This window comes from Babylonia areolata, chromosome 9 (assembly GCF_041734735.1).
Source record: "Babylonia areolata isolate BAREFJ2019XMU chromosome 9, ASM4173473v1, whole genome shotgun sequence".
NCBI lineage: Eukaryota > Metazoa > Mollusca > Gastropoda > Neogastropoda > Buccinidae > Babylonia > Babylonia areolata.
Window position 1 is genome coordinate 41646548 of NC_134884.1, and position 25438 is coordinate 41671985.

At 46.9% G+C, this 25438-nt stretch overlaps 1 protein-coding gene across 1 annotated transcript; it reads left to right on the forward strand.

Annotated features, from left to right (window-relative positions):
- On the forward strand, positions 1–24574 carry LOC143285878 (NACHT and WD repeat domain-containing protein 2-like). The gene is made up of 8 exons (XM_076593321.1): positions 1–100; positions 1504–1710; positions 4361–4671; positions 11149–11473; positions 14395–15543; positions 19757–19941; positions 20443–20579; positions 23081–24574. Exons 1-8 carry the CDS (start codon positions 29–31, stop codon positions 23314–23316), a joined length of 2622 nt encoding a protein of 873 aa, XP_076449436.1. The 5' UTR covers positions 1–28; the 3' UTR covers positions 23317–24574.
- The last annotated feature ends 864 nt before the right edge of the window (positions 24575–25438 follow it).

Genomic DNA, 25438 nt, shown 5'->3' on the forward strand with positions numbered 1-25438 from the left:
GACCTTGACTCCAGAGTCGCAGACGGTGATGGCGGTGCTCTTCACGATCTTGGAACAGATGACCATTGCCTTTGGAGGCCACACCTTTGAGGAACTGAGGGTGAGAGCTTTGATTAATTGGTTGTTGGCTTATCGGTATGTATGTTTGTTTAGCGCCTACTCTCGGTCAGAGACCAAGCTCTAAGCGCATTACAGAATGTCATTTGCACAACAGTCTGCCTTCCTGGATATAGCCGTCTGACAGCTGCCTTTAGGCGTTCATCATTCGTTTCCTGTGTCATCCAGTCAGGTTTCAGTCACATACACACAGATATTCACACACACACACGCACACACACGCACACACACACACACACACACACACACACACACACACACACACACTTTTATCATAATAGTGGATTTTCTGCAAAATTTTCCAGGCACAACTCTCTTGTTGCCGTGGGTTCTTTTTTATGTGCGCAAAGTGCATAATACACAATGTTTATCGTCTCATCCGAATGACTAGCATCCAGACCGCCGCTCAAGGTCTAGTGGAGGGGGAGAACATTCTGGTAAGTGTGGTAGAAATCGATCCCGTTCTCTCGAATTCTCACGCGGACGAGTTACCACTAAGCCACCTCTACACAATAAACAACACCCCTTTGCGGTATCCCGCTGTTCCCCTGGAGACACTATCAGGAAAAATAGTTTCCCTACCGTCAAGCTATTCTGTGCCCTTATATTGCTGTTCACGTTTCTGACTGTTCCTTTTCTTCCTGTTGTCTCTCCCTTTCCTATTTTCTGCATTGCTGGTCCTTTCACCCTTTTTTTCTTGAAAGCCTTGGATATATTTTAGAGAATTGTTTACAAGACTCAGTCACAAAGAACTGATTCAATGTCTCTTCTTAAAACAGATGTGAATGAAAAAACTAAGTCAAACTGGACTTCATCAAATTTCATTTATTCTTATGGCAAAGAAACAACATTCGAGTAAGCATATACTTTTCTGATAAATTGTGTTCTCTTGTTTTCGTATATATTTAAATGGTGAAGAAAAAAACACTTCTGTGTCGATATAAATCGCTCGCTGCTCATATTAACCTCCACTTTAGAGGAACAAAATGAATAATATGAGCATTAATAGGAGAGATTTAAACTTATACCCCCATTCCTGCCCCCCCCCCCTCCCCCCCACCCACTCTTCATCAGCATACATCAGTTTTTAAGGTTTATTTTATAATAGCGCATCATGCGTCATCCAGTGAGTCCTTCAGCTTTGTGGTGTAGTGTTCAGTATTTTATCTAGGGATATACTATCAAGAGTTCCATTTAGTCCCTTGTGTATCGTTATCATTTGTTACTGACCCCCATAGGCCGTGTATAGCATTTTTCTCAGTACTCACAGATGTTTTTTTAATCAATTATTTTGTCTAAAATTCGGGTGATAAGCCGTGAAATGGACCCTTTGCGGTCGGCTTGGCCATAAGCAACATAATTTGATAATATGATTCGATATCACAGGACCTATCCAGCGCGTCCATCATCTCTCGCATGGCCAAGTACACCGCTGAGCAGGCGGTGAGCATCGTGCTTTGCGACCCCCTGTGCAGCATGATGGGGCGGGAAAGTGAGGAGGACGTGATCTGGGTGACGCAGTCGCTGCCGCCCAACATCCGACTCGTGCTGATCACGAGCTGCGTCAATCTGCGCTCCATCAAGTCTGCTTTGGTAGAGTGTTGTGGTCTAGCGTACTTTATTTTATTGCCATTGTATTGTATCGTATCGTATTGTGTTGTATACGAGAGTTGCGGCCTTTTGCCTTGCAGGCTTGAAGTTCGTGCTCCTTATGTTGTTGTTTTTTCTCTCTGTTTTTTTGTCACACCATTTTATCTCGTCGTCTTTTTAGAAAATTTAACTGAGGCACTGTGATTGTGATATGTACGATGGATGTTGTGTTATTTGTGATTTTTGGCTCACTTGTGTGTTTACACACAACGTGAGTCTATGTAATGACATGGTATTTTAGCTGTACCCGTGTCTGTGTGTGCGTGCTTGCATTTGTGTCTGTGTGTGTGTGTCTGTGTCCATGGTAAACAAATTCAGTTTTCCTGGCGACACCGAATTTTGCTTTAAAATAGGAAGAGATCAGTTTTCACACGCATTCTAATCATGATAATGTACTTCTAAGGAGGGCATAAAATTCTTTTTTTTTAAAGCCAGAATATTTCTAGTCACATTACTGGTACATTTTTTTTTCTTACTCAAAGAACTTGACACATTTATCTGACATCCTGACACAATGATTAATGGCAATCGTTTTCATCATTTTAGTTCAAATAGGAACTTCTTTTGCTCTGTATGGAAGTTAATTGATGAGCTATCTCTCAAGGAGCAATATTCTGCCAACTAATGGAGCATTATTAATACTAGTATCATCATCTTCTTTTTTTCATATCTAAAGTTTAATTGTTTTTTCTTTTCTTTTTTTTTCTTTTTTCTCAAGGCCTGACTAAGCACGTTGGGTTATGCAACTGGTCAGGCATCTGCTTGGCAGATGTGGTGTAGCATATATAGATTTGTCCGAACGCAGTGACGCCTCCTTGAGCAACTGATACTGATACTGATACTGATAATCTGAATGTACGATGGAAAACGACATGATCTCACCTATAAAAAAAACACTACATTTTAAAATACGACTCAAGACATAGGCTTTTGTGCTTTACACTCTTTGTGAAGATCTTACACTATCTACGTTCGTCCATTTTGATTTTTGGGGAAAATAATATTGCGCATACCTTTTTATAAATAATAGTAGCAAGCACATGCGCTTGTTCGCAATGACGTTCTTAAAAGCAGGCATAAGCGGCCACTAAAATCTACTCAGGAAACCTCATCAAACAACCTGTTGCTGCTGAAACCACACTGGTCTCGGAGACACCATCATCCAGCCGGTTCAGGATGACACGGGCTATGATCTTCACGGCGGTGCACAACAGTTCATTGCATCCGTGGTTGTCACGCGATGTTCTGTCACCTTTGTTCTTGTAGATTTGTGATGATGTTGGCATCCTTGAAGTCCTGCTGCACTGACCTTTGCATTTTTGAAGTCCCGCTGCACTGACCCTTCCTCCCAGAACTGCTGCACAGATTTAGTAAGTTTGACAGTAGTGGTTTCTCCTCCCGATTTTAAGATCTGTGCGGGTATTCCATCAGGACCTGACGCTCTCCTCACCTAGAGCTGTTTGATGGCTTTCTGGGTTTCTTCCAGTGTCGGGGAGCCGTTGAGTAAAGCCAAGCATGTGTGCTGTGGCTTGGCCTACTGGTCGATTGGAGAATGTTCGTTGAGCAGCTGACTGAAGTGATCACTCCGATGCTGTATGATGTCGCTCCTCTCGGTGATCAGAGTGCCGTCAGCCAAACCTACAGGTGCCATCGTGTTTGAGAAAAGGCCATACACATCCTTCAAGCCAGCAAGGGGCTTCTTGGAGTTAAGCTCCTGCATAGTGCTGTAGTTCTGCAGCCTTTGCTTACCACCACTTGTCCTCCATCAACATCCATCTTTACTCAGTCTGGACTTTGGCCCTGAGGTGCTTGAGATTATGTGTCGCTGAGCCAGATGGTAAGTGCTTCTTGCTTCTCCTAGCCAGATAGTAAGTGCTTCTTGCTTCTCCTGGCTAGGCTGGTGATCTTGTTGCTATGAAATCAGTCCTGATATTTCCGTTCTGGACAGTCAAGAGTGAGTTTGGCTGAACTGTAGACTACATCAGGAACCTGACCTATGCTTTTTTTCTGAGTGGTCCTCTGCTGGTAGGTTCTCAAGCTGATTTGCAGGGTTGGTATCAAGGGCTTTCTTTGGTCTCAGGGTTGGCAAGTCTTTGAACATTTAGCTTCTTGACATCTTCATCACCATAATTAAGTAAATAGATCAACATTAATAGATAAATGGGTTTTTTTCTAGAAGTCCCCTTCCAGCGCCTAGGGATCCTGTGCGAGCAAGTGCTGGAAAAAATAAATAAGAGAAATAAATGAATAGATGAACAAGGAAATACAGAAAAAAGGGAATAGATAAGAGAAATACATTAATAGATGAACAAGGAAATAAAGAAGGAAATAAAAAAAAAAACAACCCTATATCCTGATCTCCTGTCCCCACCTTCTCCCAGCACCTTGAGATCCCCACGTTCTGTTACGAGCATGGGCCTGGAGAAATAGATAAATAGATAAACAAATGAATCAATAAACAATAAACAGATAAACAAACGAATCGATAAACAATAAACAAATGAATCGATAAACAGTAAATAGATAAACAAACGAATCAATAAACAACTAAAGAGAAAGTGAGAAATGAAATCTGGTCTTCCCAACCCTCCAGGTCCTGGAGCTCCCCGCGTTCCACTTTGAAGAAAGCCAGGACATCTTCCTGAACCGCCTGCAGGCCCAGCACCGCTGCGTGACGGCGAAGCAGCAAGAAGCCGTGATGGCTGTGCTCCACCGCTCCTCCCAGCCCGCGCTGGCCGTGCTGCTTTCCAGCGTGGCCGCCGAGTGGCGCTCGCACGAGCAGCACGCCCAGAGCGACATCCCCGACAACGTGAAGGACTCATTGCTGCGGCTCCTGGAGCAGGCCGAGCAGGTGGTGGGCCGGGAGTGCGTGGCCATTGTGCTCAGCTACCTCAGTACTGTCAAGTGAGTTGGTGTCCTGTGGTTTGGTGCTGTAGGGCGGGGAGGGGGGTGGTTGGCGTGTGGATGTGTGTGTCCCCGGGCGTGGGGTGGGTGGATTGTGGGGGGTGTTTGTGTGTGTTTGCGGGTGGTGGGAAGGGGGGTAGTAGGAGGAGGGTTGGTGTGTGGTTGTGAGAGGGTGGTTTGGTGTGTTTCTGGTGTGTAGGACGGGGATTGGTGTGTGTAGTTTGTGTGGGACTGTTGGTGTGTGGGATGGTGGTTGGTGTTTGTATGTGGTATGTCAGGTGTGGGTTGGTGTGTGTTTCTGGTATGTGAGGTGGGGGTTGATGTGTGTATGTGTGTGGGATGGGGGTTGGTGTGTGTGGAAGGGGGATTGGGTGTGTGTGTTTGTGGGAGAACGGTGGGGGGTGGGGATGGAGAGGTTTGGACTCTCAGCACCATCAAGTGAGCTTGAAGTTTGCTACACTTTTCTTAAAGTTTTTCATGTGTGGTTCGTCCATCGGGATCGACGAGGACCATCTAGTCATCCTGGGGGTGGATGGGTTGGGCTCTGTGGGTGCGCAGATGACTGGTCAGGCCAATCCGCGCCCGGAAGGTTCTGACGCAGTGTAGACAGGGGATGGTGGCGGCTGTCGGGGACTTGCTGGCACTGCTTTTCCTGGCCTGTCTGCGTTGCTCTGCTGCAGCGATTTTGTTGGCCTCACAGGATTTGGCGCCTTTGTGGACAGCTGAACGCCACTTTGGTCTGTCCATTGCATTCAGCTCCCATGTGTCGTGGCTGATGTTGAAGGCCTTCAGAGAAGCTTTCAGAGTGTCTTTGAAGCACTCCTTTTGGTCTCCATGGGAGCGCTTGCCATACAACAGTTTCTTGGGGAGCCGATGGTCTGGCATGCGAACTACATGGCCTGCCCAGCGCAGCTGGGCCTGCATCAAGATGGTGTAGATGCTGGGCAAGTTTGCACGAGTGAGCACCTCTGTGTCAGGGATCTTCTCTTGCCACTTTATGCCGAGAAGTTTTCTGAGGTTGGTGGTGTGGAAGTGGTTCAGCTTTTTGGCGTGGCATTTGTAGACCGTCCATGATTCACATCCATAGAGCAGTGTGGTGAGAACTATGACCTATTATACTTTGAGCTTCGTCTTCAGGGTGATGTCTCTCCTGTTCCAAACGTTCTTATGGAGTCTGCCGAAGGCAGCGCTGGCTTTAGCGAGTCTGGCATTCACCTCGTCGTCGATGACAACTGTGCGAGAGAGTGTACCGCTCAGGTATGTGAACTTGTCCACCGCGTTCAGTCGTCGCCCGTTGATGAAGGTGTTTGGTTCAATGTAAGGCTTTCCTGGCGCTGGCAGGTGCATCACCTCAGTCTTCTTTGTGCTGATTGTGAGGCCAAAGTTGTCACAGGCAGCAGAGAACTTGTCGACACTGTGTTGCATGTCAGCTTCGGAGGCAGCGTTGAGAGCGCGGTCATCAGCAAACAGGAAGTCGTTGACGGTGTCTGTCCTCACCTTGGTTTTTGCTTGAAGCCTCCTTAGGTTGAAGAGTGAGCCATCTGTGCGGTACCTGATGCCAATGCCTACATCAGCGTCTCTGAAGGCATCTGTCAGCAGGGCTGAAAACATGAGACTGAACAGGGTGGGGGCAAGAACACACCCTTGCTTGACTCTGTTGGAGACAGGGAATGGTTCTGAAGTCTCTGCATTGTCTTGGACTCGGGCCAGCATCCCATCGTGTAGTTGCCGTATGATGGTGATGAACTTTCTGGGACATCATCCGTACTTCGCCATGATTCTCCAAAGGCCATCTCTGCTAACAGTATCGAAGGCCTTGGTCAGATCGACATAGGTGGAGTAAAGGTCGGCGTTCTGTTCCTGACACTTTTCCTGGAGCTGCCTGGCATCAAACACCATGTCGATAGTCCCGCGTTCTTTCTGGAAGCCACACTGGCTCACTGGTAGGAGACCTTGCTTAAGGTGCGCTATGAGACGGTTGAGTAGCACTCTGGCCAGAGCCTTGCCTGTGACGGACAGCAGGGATATTCCACGATGGTTGTCACAGGCCTGACGATTTCCTTTGCGCTGGTGTATGATGGAAGCGTCTTTGAAGTCCTGTGGAACTGCCTCATGCTGCCAGATGAGCTGGAACAGCTGATGAAGCTTCTCAGTCAGCGCCATACCACCTTCTTTGTAGACCTCAGCTGGAGTGGAGTCTGAGCCAGGGGTTTTGCCATTGGATAGCAGACGGATAGCTTTCTGGGTCTCCTCCAAAGTTGGAATGGCATCCAACGACTCACTGACTGGCACCTGGGGGAGTCGGTCGATGGCTTCATCATTGATGGTGGAAGGGCGGTTCAGTACGCTGTCAAAGTGTTCAGCCCATCTCTCAAGGATCCCGTCCTTGACAGTGATCAGGGTAGAACCCTGAGGAGTGGAGCAGATCCAGAGGTGGTGGGACCGTAGACTTCTTTCAGGCCGTTACAGAAGTTCTTCATGTCGTTACAGAAGTTCTTCATGTCGTTCCTGTCTGCAAAGCCCTGGATCTCATCAGCTTTGTTGCTCAACCAGTAATCCTGCATCTGCCGCAGCTTCAGCTGGATGGTGCTGCGTGCACTCTTCAGTATGTCTTTCTTTGACTGTGACTTGGGATCTTCAATATGTCTCTGTAGGCTTGGCGTTTGTCTTCTAGCAGCTGCTTGATCTCAGTGCAGTTCTTATCAAACCAGTCTTTGTGCTTCCTGACAGGCCCCAGGCACTCCATGGCAGTGTTGTACACCGTCTCATGCAGTGCGCCCCATGCTGCCTCCACATTCTGGTTGTCCAGCACGGTGGACTCAAGGCGTTCCTCCAGGGTGTCAGCAAAGCTCTGCTTGATGTTGCCTAGCTCCAGCTTGTTGACATTCAGGCGTTTGGGTGCTTTCATGCCCTGAGGCCGTCTCTTGGGCTGGATGCGGAGGTTGAGTTTGGAGACGATAAGGCGGTGGTCTGTCCAGCACTCGGCGCCGCACATGGCCCTCGTGACTCGTACGTCCTGCCTGTCCCTCTTCCTGACGATGACAAAGTCGATGAGATGCCAGTGCCCAGAGCGAGGATGCATCCATGACGTACTGTTACGGGTAGGGAGGCAGAAGATGGTGTTTGTGATAAGAAGGTCGTGCTCGGCACATGTCTGAGGAAGTAGTTGTCCATTGCTGTTACAGTTACCAACCCCATGCTTCCCAATCACGCCTTCCCAGGAGGTGCTGTCACAATCAACTCTCGCGTTAAAGTCACCAAGAATGATGAGCTTGTTTGCGTTGGGAACAGTGGTGATGACAGCGTTCAGGTCCTCGTAGAACTTGTCCTTGATCTCATCCGGGTTGGTCATGGTGGGCGCGTAGGCACTGACAGTGGTGGTAAACTTCTTCTCGTTGCATATAGGGAGTTTCATCATCATCAGGCGATCATTCACTCCTTTCGGGGGTCCAGCCAGCTTGCCAACGAGGGTTGTCTTCACTGCAAAGCCAACTCCAGCCTCACGTCTCTCCTCAGGTCCGCGACCACTCCAAAAGAAGGTGTAGCCTATGCCTCACTCACAGAGTTCGCCTTCTTCTGCCAGTCTGGTCTCACTTAAGGCAGCGATGTCGATGTTGTACCTGGCTAATTCACTCGCAGTGTGTGCTGTGTGTCTGTGTGGTCTGGCTGAGTCGCCTCTGTCCAGAAGCGTACGCACGTTCCATGTGGCAATGGTCAATGGGGTGCTCCTTGTTTTCTTCTTTCTTTCCTTTGTGTGCCGACCGACCGCTTGAGTATGGTCCCTGTCAGCCGCGGTATGCTGACTGGGGTGGTGTGGAGCAGGCAGTGTTTAGGGCACCTTTTCTAGCCCCTTCCTCATGCCATGGAGGTGAGAAGTGCTGTCCTGAAGAGGGCTGCTCAGTCGCTCAGGGGGCTGCCGATCTCCACCGCTGCTCCAGTCGGTGAAAAACGACCCTATGGCCTGAGCCGCCTGTGTGCAGGTCCGCGGCTACGACTGCCAGTGTACCCACACCTGTCGCTTCGTCGCTCGCCTGTCACCACAGGGCTTGGGGAAAATGATGGTATGGGATGAAGGATGACTGATGACTAGCGCGATTACTTTGTTTATTGTGAGGAGGAGTTGCGCACCGTCGACCTCACTCTCTTGTCCGAGACCGTCTGTATCCAGTGGCAAGATGAGGTCAAGACGACTGGAGATGGAAACGGATGCAGTGGATGACCAGGTTGTCCTATGAGCCTCATCCTGCCCTCAGCACTCCACAGTGCTCTGCTGCAACCGCCTTCCTCTCCGTTGAACCATGAAGGTTTCTTCCACAGAGTCTGCCAGATCCAGTCTTCACATGCTTGGGTAGACAAGCCTTAACTCACCGAGGGTTTGAGACCCGTCGGCTACCCTCACCTAGTTTAGCCAGCCTGTCAAAGCCGTTGCCCTGGGGTTGGGCGCTGCCGCATGCTAGCAGCTTCTAGGACCTGTAGGTGAGAGCTGGGTGCCAGTGGGGACCAACAGAGGACGAACCACTCCCGGAAGAGCGTGACAAGCCCCCCCTCTAGAGGTACTACCCCTCCCGTGCACCCCCTAACCCCCGGAGGAAAGAGTACGGGTCAACAAAAGACAGAATAATAACACTGAAAAACCACCACCAAAACATGACCCAAGAATAAAGTTTTTCATATTCATAGATTAAGTCCGAAATTTTCGACTCCTCAGTCCGTTTGAAACTGTCAAAATTTGTACAACGCCTCACATGCAAAATCTCTGTCGTCTTTCTTGAAAACCTCATCCATTGATGTGAACAACACTCGCGTCCCATTGTCAGAAACTAAATCATCTTCCGGAACACTGGCTGCAGTTTCTCGTGCCTTCCCGGTCAAAGATAACGTCACAGCTAAAGCTTGATTCTTTTCTTGAAGATGCGTCACGTTTTGCCAGATCTTCACTTAGTTTGACCACGCTTCATACGAACAGTTCTCTTCCCATTTCGGAAGTTGTTTATATGCCGCCATCCTGGACTCTTCAGCGACCACACTCTGCTACCATTGTTTATGTGCGAACATGTACACCAATTACCGTAGTACTGCACACTCCATCTCCTTTTCCTCCTCTACCTCATCCTCCTTCTCTTTTCCTCTTCCTCCTTCTCCTTTTTCTTCTCCGCTTCCTCCTCCTCCTCTTCCTCCTCTTCCTTCTCCCCCTCTACCTTCTTCTCCTCTTCCTCCCTCTCCTCCTCCTGCCATTTCCACTACCACTGAGCAGCACATGACCCACTCTGACTGCTGACATCAGTTACGGCCCGGTCAACAGCGAGCTCCTCCACTTCTTCCTCCTCTTCTTTCTCCTCCTCCTCTTCGTTCCCTTCCTCCTGCCACTTAAACTACCACAAAGCAGTACATGAGCTACACTGACCACAGTTTTGTCCTGAGCGACAGAGAGCTGTTCCTCTTCTTCTTTCTCTTTCTCTTCTCCCTCCTCCTCCTTCTCTTCAACCTCCTCCTCTTCCTCGTTCTCCTCTTGCCACCTTGTCTTCCTCCTCCTCTTCCGCTCCACCCTTCTCTTCCTGCCACATATATTACAGCAGAGCGGTACATGAACCATACTAACCACAGGTTCGGCCTGTGCAACAGCAAGCTCCTCCTCCTCTTCCTCCCCCTCACCCTGCCACTTACACTACCACACAGTGGTACCTGACCCAGGTACCTGACCCACAATGACCACAAATTCAGCCTGAGCGACAGTGAGCTCCTCCTTCTCTTCCTCCTCCTCTTCCTCACCTTGCCACTTACACTACTTCACAGCGGTACTTGATCTACACCGACTGTTGACCACAGCTTCGACCTGAGCAACCATGAGCTTTTCCCTCTCTTCTTCCTCCTCTTCCTTCTCCTCCTGTCACACACTAAAGCAGTACATGACCCAAACTGACCACTGACCACATGTTTGGCCAGAGCAACATCGAGATCCCCCTCCTATTCCTTCTCCTCCTTTTGCCTCCTTCTCCTGCACACTACCACACAGGAGTCCTGCCAGTTATATCAACACAGAGCAGTACATGTATGCCACACTGACCACACGTTTGGCCTGAGCGACAGCAAGATCCTCCTCCTCCTCTTCCTCCTCCTCTTTTTCCTCCTTCTCCTGACATGTGTACTACCACAGAGCAGTGTATAAATGCCGCACTGACCACTGACCACAGGTTCGGCCTTGACCACAGGTTCGGCCTAAGCGAGAGCGAGCCCTTCCTCTTCGTCTTCCTTCTCCTCTACTTTCTCCTCCTCCTCTCCCTTCCATTAACACTACCACAGAGCGGTCCATGACCCACACTGACCACTGACCACCGGTTCAGGCCTGAGCGAGAGCGAGCTCTTCCTCTTCGTCTTCCTTCTCCGCCTCTTTCTCCTCCTCCTCCTTCTCCATTTCCTCTCCCTGCCATTAACACTACCACAGAGCGGTCCATGATCCACACTGACCACTGACCACAGGTTCGGCCTGAGCGACAGCGAGTTGGAAGACGTGCTGGCGCTGGACACACGGCTGATGAGCGTCCTGTACCCGGCCCACCTCCCACAGGTCCGGCGCTGCCCGCTATCCATCTGGCTCTACCTCAAGTACAAGTTGTCCATGGTCATGGACGTGGCCTACGTGTACGGGCACCGCGTGTACCGCTGGCAGCGGCAGGCGTACGGGGAGCTGGTGCTGGGCCACTACAAGAGCCAGGCAGATCACTTCCACGCCCAGCTGGCAGACTACTTCTCCGGCAGCTGGGCGTCCACCCCCAAGCCCATGCCGGACCCCACCAAGAAGAGGGTGAGCAGGATGTTTCAGTTTCAGTTTGGGTGTCATGTGCCGGGGTACCATTTCAAAATGATGCAAACTAGGCCTTGCTCCGTGTTGTCCAAATTTCGGGACAAAGTATTAATACGCATCTGCCTAGCCTGTCATCTGTTCAGCCGATTGGTGCAATTCCCAGCCTTTGGCCCTGAATAGTACGTACGTCATTGGAGTTGTCACAGCGTACGGACTGATTAAGCAAACAGAAATTATACACTGAACCAAAAGCAGACCCGTTCTCTGCACAACTTTGCAAGAAAGAAAGAAAACAAACAGAAATGTACACTAACCAATAGCAGACAATTTCTGTTCAATACCCAGTGTCAGTTTGTAGTAGCCACTGTGCAGGCAATTCCATATATGTACGAGTGTACATATATATATATATATATATATACACACATATGTGTGTGTGTGTGTTTGCATATATGTATGTATGTGTGTATACCTTATACCACATTTTTAGAAAAAGAAAGGAAAGAGCAGATACCTTACATTCGCATAAAAAGCCAACGCCGGTAGGTCAGGCTATCGCACCCGTCAGCAGTGAGTCTGACTGCAGTGTCTGCCAAACCTACCTGAAATGAAATGTGATGTTGGTGGCGGTGTGTTGGTTGGTGGACAACCTCCTAAAGAACAACTCCACGAAGGCATACCAGGCTGTCAAAGACCTGACAACCACCAGACAAGGACGAGTCACCACCATCCAAGATAAAACAGGGAAATGCCTTACAGAAGAGCAAGACATCCTTAAACGATGGACTTAGTCCTGCTCAGAAATATACAATCAAACCACCAGAGACTACCCTACAATACTCAACTGTACTCATTCCACCAACGAGGACAACCATCCGATTCTGCAGGAGGAAGTATAAGCAGCCGTCATATCCATGAAGAACGGGAAGTCCACTGGTGTAGACAACATACCAGTAGAACTAGTCCAGGCAGGCGGAGAAAGCATGACTGACGCCCTCACAAACATCTGCAACAAGGTCTGGCACAGGGGAGAATGCCTGAACCCTTGGACACAGTCTTTGGTAATCACACTGTCAAAGAAGGGAAACTTGCAAAGTTGTCAGAATAATCGCACCATCAGTCTCATCAGTCATCCTTGCAAAGTCATGTTAGGGAAACTTGCAAAGTTGTCAGAATAATCGCACCATCAGTCTCATCAGTCATCCTTGCAAAGTCCTGTTGAAAATACTAATCAGCAGACTGAAACCACAGGTGGAAATCATCATCGTCGAAGAAAAGACTGGTTTCAGGGCAGGAAGGAGCACCACTGTGCAGATCTTCAATCTTAGAATCACGTGCGAGAAACATCTCCAACATCAACAAGATCTATACCTTGTCTACATAGATTTGAAGAAGGCGTTTGACTGAGTATGGCACGCTGCACTTTAGGCCACCATGAGGAAGTTTAACTTAAGTGCCATCTCCATCAAAGTCATTGAAGAGGTGTATGACAGAGCCACCAGCGCAGAACAACTCAACAGCAGCACAGGCGAGTGGCTCCGGACGACTGTAGGAGTCAAAACAGGGCTGTTCTCTCTCACCCACACTCTTCAGTATCTTTATGGAGAGACTGATGACTGACACACTGGATAAGCATGAAGGGTCAGTCAGTATTGGTGGCAGGGTTATCACAAACCTGCGGTTTGCTGATGACATTGACGGTCTAGCAGGCGATGAAGAGGAACTGACCAATCTTGTCAAGAGCCTTGACAAAACATAGCAGGCCTACAGCCTGGAGATCGGCACAGAAAAGACAAAAATCACTACCAGCAGCACCAGTGGAATAAATTTTAAAAAAAGGGGGTGGGGGGACATCAAAGTAAAGGGCCAAAAACTTGAAACTGTCAATAGTACCAAGAACCTTGGTGCAACCGTCTTAGACGAAGGATCGAAACTAGATGTTCTGGCCCGAATTGCGCAGACAGCACAGCTCTAACATAACTGAAAACCATTTCGCACGATAAGAACGTCTCCCTGGCATCAAAAGTTCAACTTTTGCCTACACTAGTTATATCAATTTTTCTGTACGCTTGTGAATCCTGGACCCTCTGTGCTGACCTCCAGAGTCGCATTGAAACCCTGGAGATGAGATGCTACCGTAAGATCCTGAGCATCTCATAAGAGAGGCCACATCACAAATGAGGAAGTCAGAAAAAGAATAACCACAGCCTTTGGGGCACATGACAGCCTGCTTAACACTGTGAAGAAAAGAAAAATGATGTGGTATGGACGTGTGACAAGATCATCAGGCCTAGCAAAAACCATCCTGCAAGGCACAGTGCCTGGAGGAAGTCGAAGAGGCAGACAGAAGAAGAGGTGAGAAGATAACATCCGGGAGTGGACAGGCCTGTCTTTCACTGAATCACAAAGAGCAGCCCACGACCGAGACAGGTGGCGGAAGATTGTCAGAGAGTCATCAGTGGTGCCTCCATAACCCCATCCGGGGTTACGAGACCGGTTTCGATGAGGATGTGTTGGTTGGTGGGTGTGTGTGTGGCTGTGGGGAAGTGGGAGGATGCAGTGTGTGTGTGCAGACAGATGTAATGTGCTTTGTGCGTGTGCGTGTGTGTATGTATGTGTGCGCGCGCGCGTGTATGTGTGTGTATGCAGAGGTCAGGTGCTGTATGTGTACAGACAGAGGTCAAGTATTGTTTGTGTACGGACATGGGTCATGGACTGTGTGTGTACAGAGGTCAGGTGCAGCAGGTGTACAGAGGTCAAGTATTGTTTGTGTACAGACATGGGTCTTGGACTGTGTGTGTACAGAGGTCAGGTGCCGTAGGTATACAGAGGTCAAGTGCTATGTGTGTACAGACAGAGGTCTGGTGCTGTAAGTGTACAGAGGTCAGGTGCTGTATTCAGAGGTGAGGTGCTGTGTGCAGGAGATGGTGGCTGTGCCATGTGCGGTGCTCCAGCAGCCCAACTCCAACGACAAGTACACCAACTGCCGTAAGTTCATGAGCCTGCTGTACCACATGCTGCAAGGCCTGCCCAGCGTGGGCACGGAGACGGACGTGATGACCCAGCGCATCAAGGCCGCCAAGCAGCACCTGTTGAACCTGCGCTGGCTGGTGATCAAACTGGACGCCACCTCCCTGGTGCAACTGCTGGACGACCTGCAGATGGCCAAGAGCACGGCGGCTAGCATGTCCATGGAGTTGTCGTGGCTGCAGATGCTGGTGGCCAGGTACGCCAGCTCCCTCAACGTCAGTGGCCACCATCTGCGCACTCACCTGTACATGGAGATCAGCGAGCAGTCCCTTGAGCAGAACAGCAAGATGGATGATGTGCGGCAGGTGAGCTTCTCGGACGCCATGAGCAAGCTGTACACCACCATCACCAAAAGTTCCGTTCCCTTTCTGGTCTTCAATCAGCGACCTCTTGGTCCGAAGATTTGTTCTGGCAGTGACTTGAGTTCTAACGTTGACACAGCTGCTGCCAATCAGCCTCCATGTTTGAATGGATTTTTCTCGTATGGAACAGACGGATCGCGTGTGATCAGTATTTCAACTCTTGCTGGGGAAATCATCGTGTGGGACACTGAGTCCAACCGTGCTGTGCAAACCATGAAAAACATCGAAAAGCCCAGTGACCTTGTGTTCTTGGACGCCCAGAAGATTGTGGTACTGTGCAACAGGCAACTCAAAGCCTTCCACCTGGAGACAGGGGAGTTGTTCTCCAACATCCGCGGCATGCTGAACATCAAGATGCCCTACTTCCACGTGCGGGACTCCAACACGGTCATCGTCCTGGCACGGAACCGCATGTCGGTGAACGTGCTGGACGTGAACTCGGGTCAGATCCATGCCACCTTCAAGGCCGGGGAGGACCGCTTCCTCAACTCTCTGCTGGTCAGCGGCAACGGCAAGATGTTGGTGTGTGGGGATGAGACCCAGAAGCCCTCACCCCTGCTGGTGTGGGAGCTGGGCCAGACCAAACTGCTCTACGACCTCCGCATGCAGCAGCACGAGTTCATCACCAGCATCGCCGACATCACGCACAACGGCCATTTCGTGGCCTGTGCCTGTAGGGTGAGCAAGATTGCACAGGGGTCCACTGTTTTTTCTTAAATAACTCATTACTTTGCTGAAGGCTGTGTAGTTAAAGAAACTGTGTTGAAGTAAGCTGGTTTGGGATTTTTTACAAGGTAGAAAGGCAATAGGCATTTATCGGAACGTTGTTTGATACGGAAAGTGTGGACGGAACCAGTGTGATCTGAACACTTATTCAAAGTAACTCAGAGTCGGTGTCCCAGCAGATTGCGTAAGATGCAAAACAGATTACATAATACTTTATTATCTTCAATAAGAGAACTCAGTTTGAGGTCTAAGACACAGAAATACACGAGTATCACAGTAATTCAATTTGTGTACAGCATCATCATTATCAGTCCCTCAACTTTGGAGTTGTCAGGGAGACATAAAGGCTGAAGAGTCCGGCGACCTCCTCCACGCTGTTCAGTTGGCAGATGTCGAGAGGTCATCCCCGTTCAGTCCTCGATGTTGTCAGATCAGTTCTTGTGTTGTCGCCCGCGTTTCCGTCTTCCCTACACAGTGGCTTGTAGGATGTTCTGTAAGATTGTGTCGTGTCTAGCGTTGTGTCGGAACTAAGCCAACTTTCGTGGTCTGGCGGTTGATAGAAGGGTTCTTGGGAGCCCACAAGTGTATTGACCAAGTTTCCCACGAAGTCGTTCGTATTGTGCTCTCTGTGTGAGGTGTGGAGCGGCAGCTTCCCCAGAAGTGTCCATATCTCACATTAATATAGCAGGATGGAGGCAACCAGCGACTTTGTTTCGGTTTCAGTTTCAAGGAGGTGTCAGAGCAGTGCGGACAGATCCATATTCTCTACACCACATCTGCTCGAGAAAAAAGAAGTTTGTGTGTGCACATTTCCACATGGCACTTTTTTTCCGATCATTTGCTTTCTACATATCTTTCTCTGTGCCATATTTTACTTTTTTATTTTCTCTGATTATTTTATCTCCACGTGTTGGGTTATGGAAAGTCAGGCATCTTTTCTTCTTTTCTTATGTTTTTTTTTCCAAGCAGATGTGATGTAGAGTATATCCCAAATTTGACTGGAAAATCAAACTGAGCGTCATTCGGATGAGACGATAAACCGAGGTCTCGTGTGCAGTATACACTTTGCGCACTGAAAAGGAACCCATGGCAACGAGAGTGCTGTCCTCTTGCAAAATTGTGTAGAAGAAATCCACTCTGATAGGTGCATGAATATTAAGCATGCACTCAAGGCCTGACTAAGGCTGTTGGGTTGTGCTGCTGGTCAGGCATCGGCCTAGCGGATGTGGTGTAACGTATATGGATTTGTCCGAACGCAGTGACGCCTCCTTGAGAAACTGAAACTGTTCAGAACTGCGCTGTTGGCTTGTTTGTAAATGGCCTGGCGGTTTGGACAAGCCCTTCCCGCCTCTGGGACGTGCCAAAGGCCTTTGTGCCACACCCGGTCCAAAGCTTTTATGATGAAATATCGATTAAATTGTAGAAAAGATAACGTAAATGTTGCATGTGTTTTTCGATGTGGATACTCTCGTTGAATATCTGTTCTGCTGTGTTCTGGCCAGCTCTAAAACCTTGCTTGCTCTTCGGACAGCAGCTCCCCAGCCTTTGGTTTCAGTCGGCTGAGGAGCACTAAGAGCATGACTTTACTGGGGTGATCAAGCTGATAGTTCTATAATTATGGCAAAGTCAGAGGTTGCCTTTGATGAGTAGAGGCAACATAAGGGCATGAAAGGCTTAAATGTTAGCAGGGTTATATGCTTGAATATTAACAAAGTAAACCACACACACAGCAATCAGTCATGCACATGCAATAATCACAGTAGACAAAAATTGCTTAAATACTAAGTAAACCACAAAAACAAAAGTCATGGTCATGGTCATGTGATAATCACAGAGGATAGCCATAATTATACCGTAAGCATAGACACGTAAACAAAATGCCATTCAGCTGTATCTTAGATTAAAATTAATTAATGTGTGATGTCACACATGCATACAATCTAGCATACATTTTATTGAGTCACATCATTAATCATGGTTGTCAGATAGCTAAAATTGATTTCGTAATTCTGATTTGAATTTTCGGAACACAAGAGCGTTTTCCTGACGGTAGAAGTTGCTCATAATGGTATAAATGTATGTGTGTGTGTGTGTGTGTGTGTACGTATGTGTACGCGTGTGTGTATTAAGTGGAGAAGCAGGAGAGGTATGTTTGTTGGGAGTGATATTACATCATTTTAAATAATGTTTCCAGTAAGTTTGTTTCTTACGTATTTTTCACACACATGTTCTTTAATCTGGCCACATGTTTCAAATTGTTAAACGCACTCAAAGCCGCAGGGCACTCAATACAAAAAAACCAACAAAACACACCCCAGACGTCATACAAAAACCCTTCTGGTGTGTGGTGCAAGAGTTAATTACGTGGCGAAATGTTCTTTTGTGTCGCAAAACTGCCATTCTAGAAAGTCACTGGTCAAGGCAAAGATGATGAAATGTTATAATTTCCTACGTTACAGTAGTTTACAATCCTCCTGAACTTTCCAAAAACGCCATGCGTATTTTCTGTAAAACAACAAAGAGAGTTGTCATCACAATGTACTTTTTAAGTCTGTTCAAAATTCAAGGGAGAGACTGTTACTGTTGGGACATTGAGGAGTGTGAGAAATTGAAAAACTTAGTTTCATCGTTTATGAATAGGAATATGCACACTCTGACATCACTCCTTCATGTACCTCTTAATTTCATCAAGTCCCTTGGTTCCCGGTTTTTTGGGTATGCACTCACTGCATTTCTACTCTGACTCTGAGCCAACCACTGTGTTAAAATCAGAAATGAGCCATATCACATCCCAATGAACAGTCACCCACTGAAGATGCCAATGAAAGCGCCAGAGCATCTCCAGCTACGGGTACAACAGTAGTGACCCCACCAGTGAATGCCACTCAATGCTTATTTGTGTGTATGCACGGCATAATTTGTGCTGCACCCACCCACCCCTTCCTCAGCAGGAGCGCCCCCATACCCATCACGGACAAAGCAGACATCATCGATTTGATGTTCTGCATGCAAAGGGGGTTCAGACACTAGCAGGTCTGCATATACATGTTGACTTGGAAGATCAGAGTAATCACCACTCAAAACACACCAGGAGCGCCAAATCCAGGGATCGAATTGAGGAAACTCAAGACGAGAATCCAGTGCTCTCTCCACTCACTTTAGTGCCCTGTGTTGTAAATTTTTGTAACCTTTTTTTTTTCTTTCCTTTTTCTTTTTAAGAAAAAGTTCTACTTCATTGATATTGATTGGTAGATTGATTTTGATTGCTTTGAGCTCCTTTGCTAAGGAAGAAGAAAGCATCAATATACCCATTTGTAATTATTTGATTTCTGTTGCCTTGCGGCATTACATTATATCGTGCCGTATTGTATTGTAGCATAACATAGTATATTGTATTTTATTGCATTTTATTGTATCGGATCAGTTTATATTGCATTCCTCTTAATTGTATCTTATCGTATCATATTGTAGTGTAGCACAGTATACTGTAATGAATTTTATTGTGTTTCATCGTCTTGTATTAAATTGCATATCATTGTATTTTAAGTTATCATATCGTAATGTAATGCGTTTTAATATATCTTGTTGTATCATATCGTTATTTTATTATATTGCATTGCTTTGTATTGTATCAGTATTGTATTCATTCTGATTGTATGGTATTGTATTGCATTTTATTACTTATATATTATCGTGTTCCATTGCCTTTTATTGTATCGTATTGTATCTGCGTTTTGTATTGCATTTCATGTTACCTTATTGCATTGTTTTATATCGTATCGAATCGAATCGTAGTGTGTATATTCTATATTTCGAGGCATTTTATTGTGTTATAATGTATTGCACTCAAAACGAATCTTGTTCTTTTTTTCTCTTCTTCTTCTTCTTTCTTTCTTTCTTTTTCTTTTTTTTGGGGGGGTGGGGTGGGGGGGGAGTATCGTATTGTTATGTATTGCATTTTATTGTATCTTATCTTGACGTATCATATTGTGTCACATTGAATTTTGCTGCATTTTATTTTAATATGATGCTGTGTTGCATTGCATATTATTCTGTTTCATTGGATTGTATCGTAACGTATCTTATCATACTGTGTTGTATGTGCTACATTTCATCGTATGGCATCGTATCGTATTTTATCACGTTGTGTCGTGTTGTGCGGCAGGGTGTGTACGACACAGCCAACAACTTTGTGGTGGTGTACGACCTGCAGAGTGGCCAGCTGTACCGGCAGTTCAGGCTGGGGGCCAGTGTCACAGCGGTCAGCGTGGCCTCGCGCAGACAATGTGTCGTCATGACCCTCAGTGACGGCTCCTTGGCCGTCTTCGACATCACCACCGGCATGTGCATGTGCGTGCTGTCAGTCTTGGCTGTCTAGTTTTGCTCACTCTGTGTGTGTGTGTGTGTGTGTGTGTGTGTGTTTTCTGATGGTGTGCATACATGCTGGGTATATTCATGTTTCCATAACCCATCGAACGCTGACATGGATTACAGGATCGTTAACGCGGTGCGTGTTTGATCTGCTGGTGTATACATTGTGTATACACACGAAGGGAGTTCAGGCACTAGATAGGTCTGATATATGTTAACCAGGGAGATCAGAAAAATCTGCACCCTTAATCCATCGGGCGCCGGTGACAGGGATTCGAACCAAGGACCCCCAGATTTAAAGTCCAACGCTTTAACCATCCACATCTAAAATGACCTATGGCTTGGAGTCCATCAGTTTATTTGAGATGTCTACTGAGTTGACAGCAGTGTAATACGTTATACATGTGTGTGTGTGAGAGTTGACAGCAGTGTAGTACATTGTGTGTATGTGTGTGTGTGTGTGTGTGTGTGTGTGTGCAGATCCCACCCAGACGGAGTGAAGGCGACCTACAACAAGGTACAGCTGTCCAGCGATGAAACGCTGGCTGTCTCTTACTCTGTCAACGCTGGGGCCATGCCCATTGCCTGCACTGTGGCCTTTTGGGACATAGACACAGGTCAGACCGTGAATGCCAATGCCACTTTTCTCTCTCTCTTTCAACAATACATACAATACAAACCAAACCAAACTAAAACAATTAACACACACCACCACCACCCCTCCACACACACACACACACACACACACACACACACACACACAACAAGCACGAACACACATACAGGTTTGTTAGTTGTAAGAGGGGTATGAAACGATTTTCGACGCCTTGAACGCGCATAGCACTATGTAGTTTTGGTTATTGTGTTTGGGAGGCCCTGAAAGACTTCCATTTTGAAGAAATGTGCACGTCGTTGGTTTGGGAATGAAGCCAATATTTGTTTGAAGAGTAATAGTTCATGCTCTGCCTTTCACGGACGCTCCCTCTCTCTGTCATTCTTTCTGTAAGGCGGTCGTTGTTGTGGGCCTTGTGCCTGTTTTGGGGGTGTTCTTTTACCTTTCTTAAATATTTCAGATCTTCCCAAGTGTAAAACACACGTTGCTGTTGCCCTACCAGTAAATCTGTCGGTTCACTCATTTCCCTTATTACCTTCATTTCCAGGGCAGCCGGTACATCCATGTGAGCTTTTTCATCTGGATTTTGCGCATTGCCTCATGTCACTCTGGGCTCCCCATTCTACTTTCGGTTTTTTGTGGGAGGCTTTTAGAATCACTCAGAATTATGACATCTTTATATGAAGGCACACATGTGGCTGTCTAGTACGAATGTAAATGGACAGCGTGTGTCACTGCTTCAACTTCCATTGTCAGACTGGACGTTGTGACTTTGTACACGGCATTCTCTTCCCCCGTTTGTAGTCCTTGCATGGTGACTGAGCCATATGTACGTAAGATAACATCCACTTCCTTGCTGCTTTCATCATTATGTAGCTTCATCTCTGCCCTCAGGCCATTTCCAATAATACCTCGATCCCAGAGCGTGTGAAATGACTGTGCTGAAGAGGTGTTTGAGGTGTGCTGGGTGTTCTTCCCTTTCTCTGTTTCTTTCAGTTGAGGTCTCGTAGCTATCAAATATGTCGAATGTGTCTTTGCTTGTCCCATCCATGATCGTCCGTGTTCTAAACGGCTACCTATTGATTCCTTCACTGCATCGTGCAGTGGATTTTCAAGTGCCCTGAAAAAAGCCTTCACCTGTTCTAACTTGTGTCTGTCCTGCACTAAAGGAAGGTCAAGGAATGGTCTCAGGAGTATATTTCGTTATTCCCAGGATCAGTCTCATCGCTTCATTTTTGAATTCTTTCTAGCTTCAGGAGGCTGCTTTGAGAAAGTGTTTTTAGCCCTAGTCCACCGAAAACGAGTGATTGATAGAGATGGAAGAAGTAGAGTTGCACAATGCCTTTGGCTGCCAACACATTGCCTTTGACACTAAAGTATCCTTTTGTTTTCATTTCAGAACAGCGCTTTCTACGTGCTTCTGGGGTTCAGCATCCGTCAGATTGTATTTCTAAGTAGCGTACTGTAGACTCTCAGTTTTTTCAGTCTGTGTCCCATTGAATGAGACAGCTGGTAATGACTTGCTCGCAGTTTTGTTGTTGACAGCGCTTAGCAAAGTTTGCACTTTCTCTGGATTGATGGAAGATTCTGTGTCCTAGTACCATTAGGCGCCATTGGGCGATATTGTTCATTTGTTTATGGACAGCTGCAGCTCTTTTTCAATCACAGGACTGTCGCTTTGGAAAGTTGACCTCAAAGGTTTGTTGAATTCAGCTCTATTTCTGTATTGTCCCCATCCCCGCCTGTTCGAATGCTGGGGGCTCTCTCAGTAAAAACTGTATCCCCTCCGAAAGTCTCTGCAGGAAATTTCATCTTCGCTCTTTCTTTCTGGCCTTTCCCTTTTCTTTCGGTCATCTCGTCCATAGTTTCATGCTGGCTGGTCCTGTCACCTTTATTTGTCTGGAAAGCCTTTTTTCCCCATTATGATTACGCTCGTTGGCACTTTTTTGTTCAAGTTGTTGTTATGTATGCCAGTTATATGATGATGTGTGTTGTGTACATTGTCACGTTTTTGTCCAGTTTTTTTTTTTAATCCTTTGTCGAAACCATTGCCAGAATTGTCAACCTCAGAAGCATGTCCTAGGTTTATGTACATGTATAGTATTGTGCCTGTGCCTAATTTTGGGGCTGGGGGTAGGGAGGTGTGTGTGTGTGGGGGGGGGGGGGTCCTTATATAGGATCGCTGTTTACAATTTACAGTCCTGATATGTCCCTGCTTGGTCGGTTTGGCTGTAATAAGCATCAAAGATACAGTACTCGTGCCGATATATATTTCTTCTTTAGGTCTGACCAGCGTGGTTGGCTGATGACAAGGGCAGGCATTTGCTCATCCGCTGGCCGTGATCTGCGCCCCCCTCCCCCTTTTTTTTCTCCAAAAGCAGATGTGGTATAGCATATATGATAATATGGATCAATCTGCACATTTTGACATTACCTTGAAATCGAAACTGCTTTCTTGAACCTTGTTGTGTGTGTGTGTGTGTGTGTGTGTGTGTGTGTGTGCAGGCCGCTTCCTGGCTTCGTACACATTTGACTCCATGGTGATGTGCTGTCAGTACGTGGCTCACAACGACACCATCCTGGTGGGTCTGGCCTCGTGCCGCTACTATGTGGTCCTCAGCCTTTTCCACCACCAGTCTTCGAGCGTGGAGACCACCACCTCGACAACCATCCGCACACGCAAGTCCAGCGAGCAGCAGCCTCTGTGGCGACTTGCTCAGACTCATGTGAATGCCGAGTGAGGCCTTCTCCACGTTCTGCGTTTCACATGGCCCGAGAAACTGAAGTGAATGTTCACTGCCTCACCGAGATGGAAGTGCTAGAAAGAGAGGTGAGGGCAGTACCATGGTTGTGTTCAGTCACACCGCGTGTGTGTGGGCTTCTTCCCCTGGTGTGATTTTGATTCAGAAGCCAGTGATCATGCCTCTCTGAAACAGAACAAGAGATATGCACCCATGATTCTGGAGGGAAGCCGTGATGATATTTGTGCCAGCCATCACTACCTTACCAACTGTATAAGTAGCAGCGGAATGCTGGCAATGGCTGTGATGAATCAAGTTTCCACTCTTGTGCCAATGTGTTTAGTGTCTCTCTGATGTGCACGGACAGAAGGGGGCTACGGACGGCAGCAACAGTGGACGTGGTGTGCAGCACGTTTTACAGAGCAGTTGCATGTGCCAGTGTTCATGCTTCACTGATAATGACAAAAGAATATGCCAACAGCAGTGGTGATGTTCCACAAGCTGTACAATGTGAGCGTCTAGTCATTCATGAGCCGATAAACCTAGGTCCCGTGTGCAGCATGCACGCACTTGGCAAACTGAAAAAGAACCCATAGCAACAAAAGTGTTGTCCTCTGGCAAAATCCTTTTGAAGAAATCCACTGTGATCGGTACACAAATATGTATGTACGCACGTAATAATGTGTGACTAGTGTGGTTACACTGCTGTTAAGCATCTGCCAAGCAGATGTTATGAGGGATCTGTGGATTTGTCTGAACGCTGCGACGCCTCCTTGAGAAACTGAAAATGAAAACTGAAGCCATAGCAAGCGAGTTACTGATGCTGTTTCAACACCTGTTGCTCTCTTTCATCATGTTTTATTTATTTTATTATTAATCTATTACTATTCAAGATGCAGATAGGTCGTCTCTTGGTGGAAGTGTGAACATTCTTTGGTCAATTGTAAAACGATGTTGCTATGCTGACCTACAAAACAAACACAAAGAAAGATAGTGAGGAAAGATACCGGACATTGTGTGTAAGGGGTAAATGCATAGTGTACATCCACTTCTGCAGAAGTAATGTGCATGGCCATAGAATCTGCCCACATGGAGGAAAGGCTGTGCGTTTATGTATTGTTGTGACCATGCTGGCGGTTTCTCCTGACCTAATTGTGGAGTAGTCTCATCAAGAATTTCGGGATATGACGGTCAGGATTCTTTTGGCTGCAGGAAGTTCGACTTCATACAGTACCGTAGTTTTTATGTTGAACTTTTTTTTTTCTTTCTCTCTCTCTCTCTCCCCCCCCCCCCCCCCCCCCCCTTTCTTTTTTCTTTTATTATTGTTTCCTGGTTTGGGCCTCGCCACTTACGAGTGTGAAACTGAAATGGGACAAACTTGTAGATTTTTTTTTTTTTTTTTTAAGGGGAGGGGCTCCGTTGAACAAATATTTCTGTCTTCCAGCTTGTTAAAATTGCTTGAACTTGAAGCCACATTTAGACCATATTTTTGGTTTCCCTTTTTTTTTCTTCTTTTTTTGTAAAACAAGTCGATCAAAATAAAAGGAAGGTCGTGTGGATGCAGTGGCCACAAGAACAAAAGACGCCGTTTGCACTGTGTGGAAAGAACACCATCCTTTTGTTCAGAATGTAAGAAATTCATTTGAACAAAGGTGATGGAAGTCCTGTGCATCATAAAGACTGAACAGTTTGTTGCAGATAAGTTGTGAACTACGGTGTGATAAGATGTGGTTAATTTTAGATAATGACTACCAGACTCCCATGACTGGACGAGTTAGGTTTGTTGAAATAACTTTTCTTGCATTCAGTTTTCATGTTGTTACCATTCATTTCCTTCTTTTTTTTCCCATCTTTTAACTATTCTAGTATGTTTGTGCCGTTATGAAACATAAGATGATAGTTTTTGTGTTCCTTTGTCACCAACTATTCTAGTATGTTTGTGCCATTATGAAACATAAGATGATAGTTTTTGTGTTCCTTTGTCACCAAAGAGTTTGATGGGTGCTCAGAGAATGCGGTGTGGTGGTCTCACTGAGTGTGATTTCAGTCCGTTTCTCCAGTTAAACATCAGACTTCTGTGTGAACTCATCACTTTGAACTGTCAGGAGTCAGAGGCATGACT